Below are 11528 nucleotides of genomic sequence, written 5' to 3'. Positions count from 1 at the left end.
TTGTCAGAAGTAATTCTATCATTCCATTGTTTGTATTTTGTCACCCCTAGTATAGTTCCTAAGCACTGATCGTGAAAGGAGCTCAGCCGCTTTATACACGAGGCTCTGACAGTCCACGTCTCTGCTCTATACAGCAAAACTGACAAGACCACAGAGCAGTAGACAGCCCTTTTTTTGACACTGATAAGTTTGAGTCCTGAAAGATTGGTTTCCTCAAACACCCAAATGCTCTAGAACCTTTAGCAATTCGACTTGCTACATCCAATGTTACTTCTCCATCATTCGCTATGATACTTCCAAGGTAGGGAAAACTGTTTACCATTTCTATAGAGTAACTTCTCATCCGCCTTCAACTACATTCATTCCTACCACTATACCTTTGGTCTTTAACACTTACTGTCATTCCCCAATCTTGCACTGTGTCTACCAACTCAACAGCTAAATTCTCAAAGATTTCTCGAGAGGCTGTGTAAGTAGTTGTGTCATCCTCCTGCTGCTCTCCATGCAGCAGTAGCCTTTTCATCAAAAAGCAATACCAACACCTTCCTTTCTCGTACCATTCTCATCACTACTAGGCAATAGATGACCCGAATGCAAGAAGGTATATCCTACTGTATGCCACACATCACTCCTGAACCACTTTATCACTCCCGAACCACTTCATCTCTTGAATTGCTCCTATAGACAAACGATACTGCTTCAACTCTTTCGTCAAAAAATCCAATTTATGATCCACTGCTACAAGATTTGATAAGGCTTCCTGAGGTCTTTTCATACGTATACGCTCAGCTCCTGCACTCTCTACTAAAGATCTCATGATCCAAGTTGCCACCAACAGACTCTTCCTTAAACAGCTTTGTTGTTGCTTGTTTCTGCCTTCTCTAGTCATTATCTCGTGCAACAATATCAAAATAATTTCGATTTGCAAGATTGAAATTAAGTTCACAGCCTCAACGATCTGGACTGCTAGTAGCAGCTGATCAACTTTTAGCCGCAGGTCCAATACAAAACCTACATTACCAGGATTCCCCACTTGAAGATAGTTGATCAACAACTACGAGGTAGTTGAACATCTCTCTCTCACACATACACCTGGACCTAAACCTGAAAGTAGGCCATCGTGATGATGATGCCTTCCGTCTTGTGGCCTGAAGTAATGACTCAATGTTCCTCTGTTATATCGAATTGCATCACACTTGTGACGTGCTATGTCTTAAGGCCTTCTGAAGGATCCAGCACAAGTGTTGCAGACGTAAAAAGCTATTTGTTGCTCAGCTGACTGGCCCGTATTGAACGTCACATTGTTAAAAGGTTTAATAGTGCAGGCGTTACTCCAAACTCTGGCTATCTTAAACCAGTTCTTTTCATCAATGTGGAAGCGTTTCATGTCCGACCTAACTTTGTCTTGCCAACGCAGTTTTGGTCCATGCCCTGGACGTCTATTTGGCAACCAGCCAAAAAGAATTTTCTTTGGGATTCGTTCGTCTGTCATTCTTGCCAAGTGTCCAAGCCATCGTAGTCTTTGAGATGAAACAATATCTTCTAATGTTTCAGGCATCCCAACTTTGACCTTACCTGATCATTAGCAATATGGCTGGACCGCTGCATTGTTTTAGACACACCTAGGATATTCCTAAGGCACCTGTTATGAAATGTTTCTAAACGTCTTGTTGCTTCGTTTTTGGTGCACCAAGCCTCTGAGCTGTAGAGTAATATTCCAAGAACTATAGCTTTGTAAATTAGTCTCTTTGTTTCAATAGTCAGGTTTCTGTCCATAAAGATTGAAGATTGTAAAATTCCAAATGTTCTGGAAGCTCTGACAATCCTTTCTTCTATATCCCTGTTAACTTCACCTTAATTAACACACACACACACACACACACACACACACACACACACACACACACACACACACACACACACGCACACACACGCACACACACACACACACACACACACACACACACACACACACACACACACACACACACACACACACTTTGTGCACACAGGATTAACATGCAGCAGCAGCAGCAGCTCATGCAACGCACATAGTACTAAAGTCTGCTCCTGGCTTCTGACTAGATTTTTTCCACTCAGACTACAAGTCTTCATCTGCTATCTGTCTGTCGGTTTCTGTGTATATTGAAACGTATTTCACTACAATTATAAAATAGAAATAGATAGGAATATAAAACCACTAGAAACAAGAGGGTATTAAATACATGAAGACATCATCATTGCCTCGTTCCCAATGAAACCGGAATGTACAGATTGTAAAAAAAGTGACATCTTTTGTTTGTTCAAATACTGGCCACATTTTGTGTTCCTACATGTATTGCTCTTTCTATTGTCACACCGTTGTTGTCGTTCACAGGTCACACCTAGATAAGGAATATACTCCAACAGCTGTTATCATGCGTTTAGTAGTGTTTCCATGGTTTCAAAAAAAGCTGTTGGGTTGTGATGTAGTTTGGAACACTAACAAAAAATTGTGCAATGATCATTAATTAATTAATTGTAAGAGATAACAGGCAATGGCTCGAGCCAAAGAAAAGGCACTCGCCCCATCTGGATATGTCACTAGTATCTATTCCTATTTTGTAAAATGAAATAAATTCAAAATGCTTGTGCACAATAATGGATTAACTACATCTGCCCATAAATCTGCATAAAGTATGTTATTAATTGATACCTATAGTCCGCCTGTTGTCTGTTGGTGCATTTGCTCATTGCGTTACATTCAGAATCCAAAATGAAGTCACGTGCAAGATGGACGTGCCTACTGCTGGGTAGTTGACACTCATTTCCACCTAGATCCTAAAATATCCTAAAATATTTAAAAAATTGTTGACCACTTTACTGTTTGTTAATTGGATAAAACACTACTTCACAATTCAAAAATTGAAGTACAAAATACATCAGAATGATTCTGTCTCACTCAAGTATTTTAACATATATTCTTCTGAACAGGCATGGTTACAGTGAGAACCTAGTCACAAAGACATTTTATTAAGACTGGATAGAAACTAGATGATACCACACACAGACACAGACAGATCTTAAGACTCATTGGAGAAGACACTTGTCAATACAACTTCAGCATTGCAATGCCTTAGTGTTGGCTAGAAAGATGATCAGAGTAACATGTGGACAGAAAGCTGGCCAGAGTCTAGATGTTGTTCAATTTTCAATTCAGTAAACTAAGTTTTGGTTCGTAGGCTAGCTTTTACTTCTACTTTTTATGTATTTCTGTAATCTATAGTTGTAGTTGTGACACTTATTGTTCATTACATGATGTTACTTTAGTTTCATCTAGCTGTATTAGCTTTGATGCATAAAAATATATAAAGATTTAACTGACAGACAGACAAACAGACCCCGGATATTGGTTGACAAACAGGCGAAGCTTTGTCTCTGTCTTTTGTGTGATGTCTCAAGAATATGTAACTTGCCGTTTCCTTCTTGCCCTGTATAGGAAAGGTTTTGTCGAATCTTGACTCATGTACGAGATCTTCACAAGGCAGACAACATTCCTGAAGCTTTCGTTTCTCGTTGGAAGTTACGTCAGTGCGAACACTGTCGGAAATGGTTTATGAAGCTAGGTCGACATGTATCTCAGTGCAGGAGGGCAAGTTTTTTTGGATGTTTCTGGTCCAGAGCACCCAAACGATACAAATGCGCCATCACAGCCACCGCCCTTCTCACCTTGTCAAGAGAATATAACACTTAAGGAGAGAAATGCAACACCTCCCACATTAATGCGCCGTTAATCTGGAGTCGTCTGCATGGCAGTTTATGGGATCTTTCTAAATCGGATATTCTAAAAGCACACCCTCCCAGGACTGTACGTACAAACAATCAAACCTGCCAGCAACCCACTGTTCCCAGAATTTTGTTTAGTGGCTCTACGCAAAATCCAGCAAAATCCAGCAGAGCTTGGAAACTCTTCTTTTTGCTTCCATGAATGGTGCTTTGCCCAATGTGTAGGGGAGGACGAGCATGTTCCAATAAAGTCAACTCATTGTACAATCAATTCATAGAGTTTCACTAGGAAAGTTTCGTTCACTTCAATGAAAATTATTCTCGCAAGACTATATATATATATATATATATATATATATATATATATATATAAATATATTGACAAGCAATGGTCTGGCACCGGCATCATCTGATACAGTGTCCAAGCTCAGGGTCAAACATCCAGCTAAAGCCAATAATGTAACACCACCTTCATTGCCAACTTCCATTTCCTCTGTCGATGGCTACAATGATCAGTGTTGTCATGCATTCACCTAAGGGTTTAGGAACAAGGCCATCCGGGCGGTATGTGCACTTCAAAAGTATGATAGAAAATGAGGTGTCAGAGTGTCTTCACGCCGCATAATCTAGCATTGCCAACGGATGCCTCCCTGGATCAATAGCTAAGCTTTGGTCTTCTTCCCAACTCATTGGTTTGCCAAATCTAATAATGACAGAAGACCTATTGCCATTGGTGGAAGTCTTCGTTGAATTACTGCCAAGTCAACCTGCAGGCAGAAGAGAGACTGCTTTTCCACTTTTTTTCTGCCCCAGCAACATGAAGTGGCTACAGAGCGTGGAATAGATCTTTTACACCACCACATTCAACTGCTCCTTACAAACAATCCTTATCAGATAGTTCTAAAGACAGACATCAAGAATGCATTCAATTCACTACATAGACCTCATCTCCTTCAACATGTCTCTTCATGCCATCCAAACATCTATCCTCATGTTTGTCAAATATATGCTCACAGCAGTTCACTGGTCTACCGCAGGGTGATTCTACCGTTATCATACTATCTGAGGAAGGAATTCACCAAGGAGACCTGTTCGGTCCAGCGTTGTTGTCAACTAGCATTCACTCAATTCTAAGTGACTTGGAAAGTTCATTTCCTTCGGTCAGGGTGCTTGCATACCTTGATGATGTCTTCTTGGTGGGGTTAGAGGAGGACGTTCTGTCTTCCCTGAATAGTCTGAGACCTGCATTCTCAAATATTTGTCTTCAAATTTTTACCAACAAGTGCGAGATCTACTCTCCTTCTGGTCTCTAAAATCTCGTAGATCTGACCTTAATGACATTTCAGTAACTTTTGACAGGACAACGATTCTTGGTGCTCCCATTGGGAACACGGAATGTGTACAGTACCTGCTGCCTGTTACCAATGTGCTGATACGAGAAAACACACAGCTGAAGGAGCTGGATGAGGTACAAAGTGAAATGCTTCTTTTAAGATTCTGTCCCTGACTGGCTTCAACCTGCTGCTGAGCTTCATGACACAATAACTAGAGAAAATTTACTCATTTGATGGGTTTGATATGACATCTTGCGGCTTCATCTCTCGTTCTGCGTTTATTGTGTCATAAGTAACTGCGTCCTTAGCACGCGCTCAGCCGGTCTTACTGTTAACTCAAGACAATCTATTCAAGAATGACTGGCTAGTCCTAAATGCCGGTCAATGACTGAACTAACACAATACAAGTTTCCAGATGCTACACTACATCCTTCTCCCCTCCCCCCAACTATGTGACTGATATTAACAATTAAGAGGTACGCAGTACAACACAATAGTCTAATCTACTAAAAATTCAGTCTGTCTGGTGCCTTTCTCATTCTGCTGGAACGATGGATTGGAGTCACTCCTTTGTTGGCACCTAGATTTGACGCTCTAGTTGGTTCCACGTGTGTCTCTAGTCTTCTGGTCCTGTGCTAATCTCCTGCTATGATACAATCGCATCCTGTTCTTTTTGCTTGTCAAATCCATCTGGTTTTTGTTCTGGTAAGTCTGGTGCGACAACCCACTCTTCAGGTTCTCCTGGCGATACTGGTACCATTGCTCTTAAACATGGTTTATCCAATGGATGCATTGGTCCCACCAGTAGGCCTTCTGGTTCACTTTTTTCAAGTCTAAGGTTTTCCGAGTCTGATCCAAATGTCGTTTGACTACCCTCCCATCCTCCAGTTTGATAGTGCATGTAATAGGGGGCCTGTTTTGGACTGAACTACACCAGCTACCCAAGGGCGACCTCTGTTGTAATTGCGCACGTAGACTCACCCCGTTGCAAAAGTCTATCATACTATTCCGGCTACCCTTGTAGAAATGTTTCTGTTGCCATTGTTTTTTGTGTACCGTTTGCTCCAAGTTGGGGTGTAACAAATCTAAACGTGACCGTAATTTGCATTAATTCCACAGGTGATATTCCTGTCGTGGAATGCGGTGTAATCTGGTAGCTGAACAACACTTGTGTCAAGCGATATGTCAAGGTTCCTTGTTTTGTTAGCGACAGTCCCTTCTTCAACACTTGTACTGCTCTTTCCGCCAGCCCATTACTTGACGGATGATACGTTGCTGTTTTGATGTGGTTGATTCCATTCGATTTTACAAAATCGGTAAACTCTTGACTGGTGAATACTGACCCATTGCCTGATAGCAGTTTGTCAGGAATTCCATGAGTTGAGAAAATTTTCCTTAACTTTTCCAACGTAGTTTTCGTCGTCACTGATTCTACAGGTTCTACTTCAATCCACTTCAAGTGGGTTAATAAAAGAAACATTTTTCCTAGCAAGGGTCCAGCGTAGTCCACATGCACCCTCATCCACGGCTGATGAGGCCAACACCAGGGATGAAATGGAGCTTTGGGTGGTGCATTCCTTGTCTCTTGACAACTAGAACAACCTTGGACCTTGCGTTCGATGTCCCCATCCAGTCCTGGCCACCAGACTATTGTTCTGGCTAAGCCTTTCATCTGTGCCACACCAGGATGACCAGCATGTAACTCCTCCAAAACTCGTTGTTGCCCTTGTGGTGGTACAATCACACTACCCCATAATACACATCCCTCTTCTATAGATAACTCACTTGCTCTTCGCCAGTAAGGAGTTAACGCTTCAATTAGTGGTTTATTGGGCCAACCATGATGAACATAATATTGTACCCTAGACAGTATAGAGTCTTTCTTGTTCTGTCCATCTTCTAACATCTCTTGCCAATACTGATGACGATTCCAGTTGCTGTAAGAATTGAATTGTCTCTGGTTGTTCTTCCTCAGTTGTCGACGGTAGTCGTAAGGGTAATCGACTGCAGGCATCTGTATTCTCAATGTCCTGGTCTGGTTTGTATCACAACTTATAACTGTAACCTGATAGGATCATGGCCCATCGATGAATTCTCGCTGATGCCATTGATGGAAGAGACCCAACAATCCTACTAGTGGCTTATGGTCTGAGACTAGCACAAACTCTCTACCACACAGACATTGGTTAAATCTTTGTAGACCAAAAATTACTGCCAATGCTTCTCTTTCCACCTGTCCATAATTCCTCTCCGCTTTCGTCAATGTTCTCGATACAAATGCTACTGGATGTTCTTTTCCGTCCTTCCCTCTCTGAGCCAATACAGCACCTAAACCGTATGACGAAGCATCACAAGTTACAATGGACTCTTGCTGTGAATTGAAATGTGCTAACACTTTGGCTGACACTAACAGTTGTTTTGATAGGCGATAAGCTCGTTCTTGTTCACATGACCAGTTCCACTTTACTCCTTTTCGTAACAATCTATGTAGTGGAGCTAGAACTGTTGACAAATTCTGTAAGAATTTGCCATAATAAGATAGCAATCCTATGTACGTTTTTAATTCTGTCACATTCTGTGATCTGGGTGCTTCCGTTATTGCCTGAATTCGTCCATTGTCTGGGTGTAACCCTGTCTTGTCAATGACATGTCCCAAATACACAACTTCAGATTGCATACACCGGCATTTGTCTTTATTCAGCCTTAGTCCAACCTCTTCCAATTTCGTCAACACCTGACCTAAGTTAGACAAATGCTCTTGTTCGTTTCTTCCTGTTATTAATATGTCATCTAAGTAGACCACTACTCCTGGAATTGCTTGCAACAGAGTTTCTATCGTCCTTTGAAAGATACCAGGAGCCGATGAAACACCAAAGGGTAGTCTATTGTACTGAAATAATCCTTGGTGAGTATTGATGACTACAATTTAAATGATTCCTCATCAAGTACAAGCTGTTGATATGCTCTATCCAAATCCAGGGTTGTAAACTGCTGTCCTCCTGCTATTCGAGCAAACAAGTCTTCAATGCGTTGAATCGGATAAGTATCGCATTTTGACACTTGATTCACTGTCAACCGATAGTCTCCACAGATTCTGACCTTTCCATTGTTCTTCAATACTGGAATTACGGAAGCTGCCCACTCCGAATAATGAATTGGCTCAATAATTCCGGCTTGGTGAGGTCGAACAATTCTTCCCCTATCTTCTCTCTCAAAGCATACGGTACTTGTCTTGGTCGTTAAAACTTGGGACTCGTCGTTTCTGTCGCTGGTAATTTCACTTTCACACCTTGCAATCCGCCTAACTTCCCACTGAACATTTCACTGTGTAATAACAATAACCCTTCCACTTTCCCTTGGTGAGGGTTTCCCTCCAAAAGATGAACTCTTCCCCAATCAATTTGTACTTATCGAATCCAGTCTCTTCCTAGTAAACTCGGGCCCGAGCATGCCACTACCACAAGCGGAAGAGACAATCGGCGTCCATCCAGAGTGTCTACCCACATTTTCAACTTGCCACACACAGGTACCGGCTCCCCAGTATATGTCTTCAAAATCTTCTTTGTAACCTTCAGTGGTGCTCCACCTTTCTTCCAGACTGACTTCCATGTTGTTTTCCTCACAATACTGACATTTCCTCCCGTGTCTATTTCCATCTCGAGTGGCTGTCCTTGTACAGTCAACGTTGTCTTCATAGGCTTCTCTTTTCCTTTGTGCTATGCGTGAATATTGCCACCAATCCACTCAACCTCCTCATCCTCATTTGTATCTGACTGCACCTCCTCATAGCCGATTATGTATGTACCTCTACCACTGTCCTCTTTCTGAGCCATTTTTCTCACTGTGCGACAAACAGCTTTCGCATGCCCAATTTTGCCGCAACCAAAACATCTGACATCCTTGAACCAACACTCGAACTGTTTGTGTCCCTGTTTACCACAGCGATAACAACACCCGGATATCTTGTCAGTCGGTCTGTTACCTGCCTTGGGTACTCGTTGCTTCTGTAACTGGTGTACAGGCTGCTTCTGTAACTGGTGTATGGACTCTCCCTCTGAGTTGCCAGGTGTACTCATTGCTTCCTTCTGCTTTAACTCTGTGGTATTCTTTTCGACTGTTTCGTGTGCAATCACTAATTCATACGCCCTCTTGAATGTCAGCTCTTTTTCTGCCAACAGCCGTCGCTGTATACGGTCATCCATTACTCCTATGACTAATCTGTCTCATAGCATATCACTAAGCACCGCCCCAAATTTGCAATGTTCACTGAGTCGCTGCAGTTATGCCGTGAATTTAGCGATCGACTCACATTCCTGACACAATCGACTGTTAAATCTAAATTGTTGTACTATTACTGATGGCTTCGGGTCAAAATGTTCTGTCAACGTCTGCAGTATTTCGTCGACTGACTTATCTTTAGGCTTCAACGGAACCACTAAACTTCGTAGAGTTCGATACGTATGAGCTCCAATCACGCTTAATAGAATAGCTCTTTGTCTATCAGCGTCGTCTATGCCATTCACTGCGAAGTATATTGTTCTAGCCATTCTGCGTAAAGTAGCAATTCCTCCTTTGATTCTTCAAACTCTGCTATTTGTCCGAATACTGCCGCCATCCTCGTCGCCAGATGTCACAAGTAACTGCGTCCTTAGCACGCGCTCAGCCAGTCTTACTGTTAACTCAAGACGATCTATTTCAAGAATGACTGGCTAGTCCTAAATGCCGGTCGATGACTGAACTAATACAATACAAGTTCCCGGATATATATACTACAATTGCTACCTGGGTTCATACAGTGAAAGAACTGCTGATTCAACACCCAGACCTTCAGTCAACTCTGGATCTTCTAATCAGTTCAAGTGATAACAGGGGATCATTAGCACTTTCCTTGCATCAGGCATGCGATGATCAGGAAGACCTGACAAATTGCTACAAGTTCAATCAAAACTATAACATAAGCTAACACAAGAATATGCTAAGGAGAAGATAGCATCTATGATCAAGACAGCTTCCTGTTTGAGGGATGCAACAAGGTTAAGGTCCACACAGGGCAGAGGTGCTGGGGCATGGCTTAATGCTCTACCTACTTCAAATAAGCTCACATTAGTTTCTCGCAATTTGCGTTTGGCGGCTTGCTTGAAGATGGGTTTAGCAATGCCATTTAATGAATGCACCTCACAGTGTGATTGTGGTTCTTGTTGGGTAGACTGTTTGTAGCTAATGTAGGGTCAGACTGTTTACGCAGTCTTCAAATACATTAGAAACAAGAACCTCGCAATTGATATACGACCTGATAACCGCCCAGACATAACAGCATACCATATTGGAGCAGGATCAACCAAGGATTTAGATATTTCTTTAGGGTTAGGGTTAGGGTTAGGATTAGGGTTAGGAGCAGTGAAGTAATATTCTCATCAGCATCAACGGAGGGTTTTGCTGCGTCACGACAAGAGAGGAAACAAAATCTGAGAAATACAGTATGGAATGTCTTCCCAGTAAAGAGGTTGTAAGATTGGTTCCACTTGTTTTTGAGCATTTTGGACATTGGGGTCAACAGACGAGCATGGCAAGAACAACAGTTCTCAGTTCAAGACTTACTGGAGAGAGCGTTTATCTATTCAATTGCAAAAGTGCAATGCAAGGGTTATATACCAGAAGTAGAGGGACTTGCATGTTAGATTGTCGAATATAGTCTTCCAGGTCCTTTGGGCCTTGGAGGAAATATGTTTAGGAAATGTATTAGACTTTTGAGAACACTACTAGCGATCCATTTGCGTTTCATTGTAATAGCTGTGATTATGAAAATATACTACCATCGACAGACAGACAGACAGACTTGCTCATGATGTAAACGTTGATTTAAATGGACAAAATGTGCATTGAGACAGACAAACAGACAGACAGACAGACCGGCAGACAGACAGATAGACAGCTGAAATGCATGACAACTCAACTCGAACAACCTTTTGTAAAATATTGGGAGTGCCATGAGTCGATGCTATTGCTTCATCTGCATTTTTAGGAGAATGGATGCATACTCTGTCAAACTTGCCTACTAGGTTCCCTTACTTGACTAATGATATATCACTCTCAGATAATGTCTTGAAGATCTCAGTCGATATTCATCAAGCTATCAAGTCTACTGGTTGTGATATTTGCCAACATCTAAGTGCAATTGTCAAACAGCCCAAGAAATTACAACAAAAACTATCTAGTCAACTACATGAGGCAAATGCAAATTCCTGCCTGGAAACAGCGATTTCACAATTAGATACAGCTGCAGCTACATTTAGATCAATAAGAGGTAACGAAGCTGGGTCATGGCTGGAAGCCATTCCTACTGAAGAGATTCTTGCACTTAAAACCTGACGAATTTTGTTTGGCAACATCTCTGAGGATAGACATACCTGCCCCTTTTGTCAACTAGAA

General features: G+C 41.8%; 2 protein-coding genes across 2 annotated transcripts; both read right to left on the bottom strand.

Annotated features, from left to right (window-relative positions):
• Nucleotides 1-6111: 6111 nt before the first annotated feature.
• On the bottom strand, nucleotides 6112-7113 carry LOC134194080 (uncharacterized protein K02A2.6-like). The gene has a single exon (XM_062662983.1). The coding sequence runs from the start codon at nucleotides 7111-7113 to the stop codon at nucleotides 6112-6114; it is 1002 nt and encodes a 333-aa protein (XP_062518967.1).
• A 1465-nt stretch (nucleotides 7114-8578) lies between these two features.
• LOC134194081 (uncharacterized) lies at nucleotides 8579-10062 on the bottom strand. The gene has a single exon (XM_062662984.1). It carries the CDS (start codon nucleotides 9299-9301, stop codon nucleotides 8816-8818), a length of 486 nt encoding a protein of 161 aa, XP_062518968.1. The 5' UTR covers nucleotides 9302-10062; the 3' UTR covers nucleotides 8579-8815.
• Nucleotides 10063-11528: the final 1466 nt, after the last annotated feature.

The sequence above is a fragment of the Corticium candelabrum genome, chromosome 18 (genome assembly GCF_963422355.1).
Source record: "Corticium candelabrum chromosome 18, ooCorCand1.1, whole genome shotgun sequence".
In the NCBI taxonomy this organism is placed as follows: domain Eukaryota; kingdom Metazoa; phylum Porifera; class Homoscleromorpha; order Homosclerophorida; family Plakinidae; genus Corticium; species Corticium candelabrum.
This window is presented reverse-complemented; position numbering and strand designations above follow the sequence as displayed.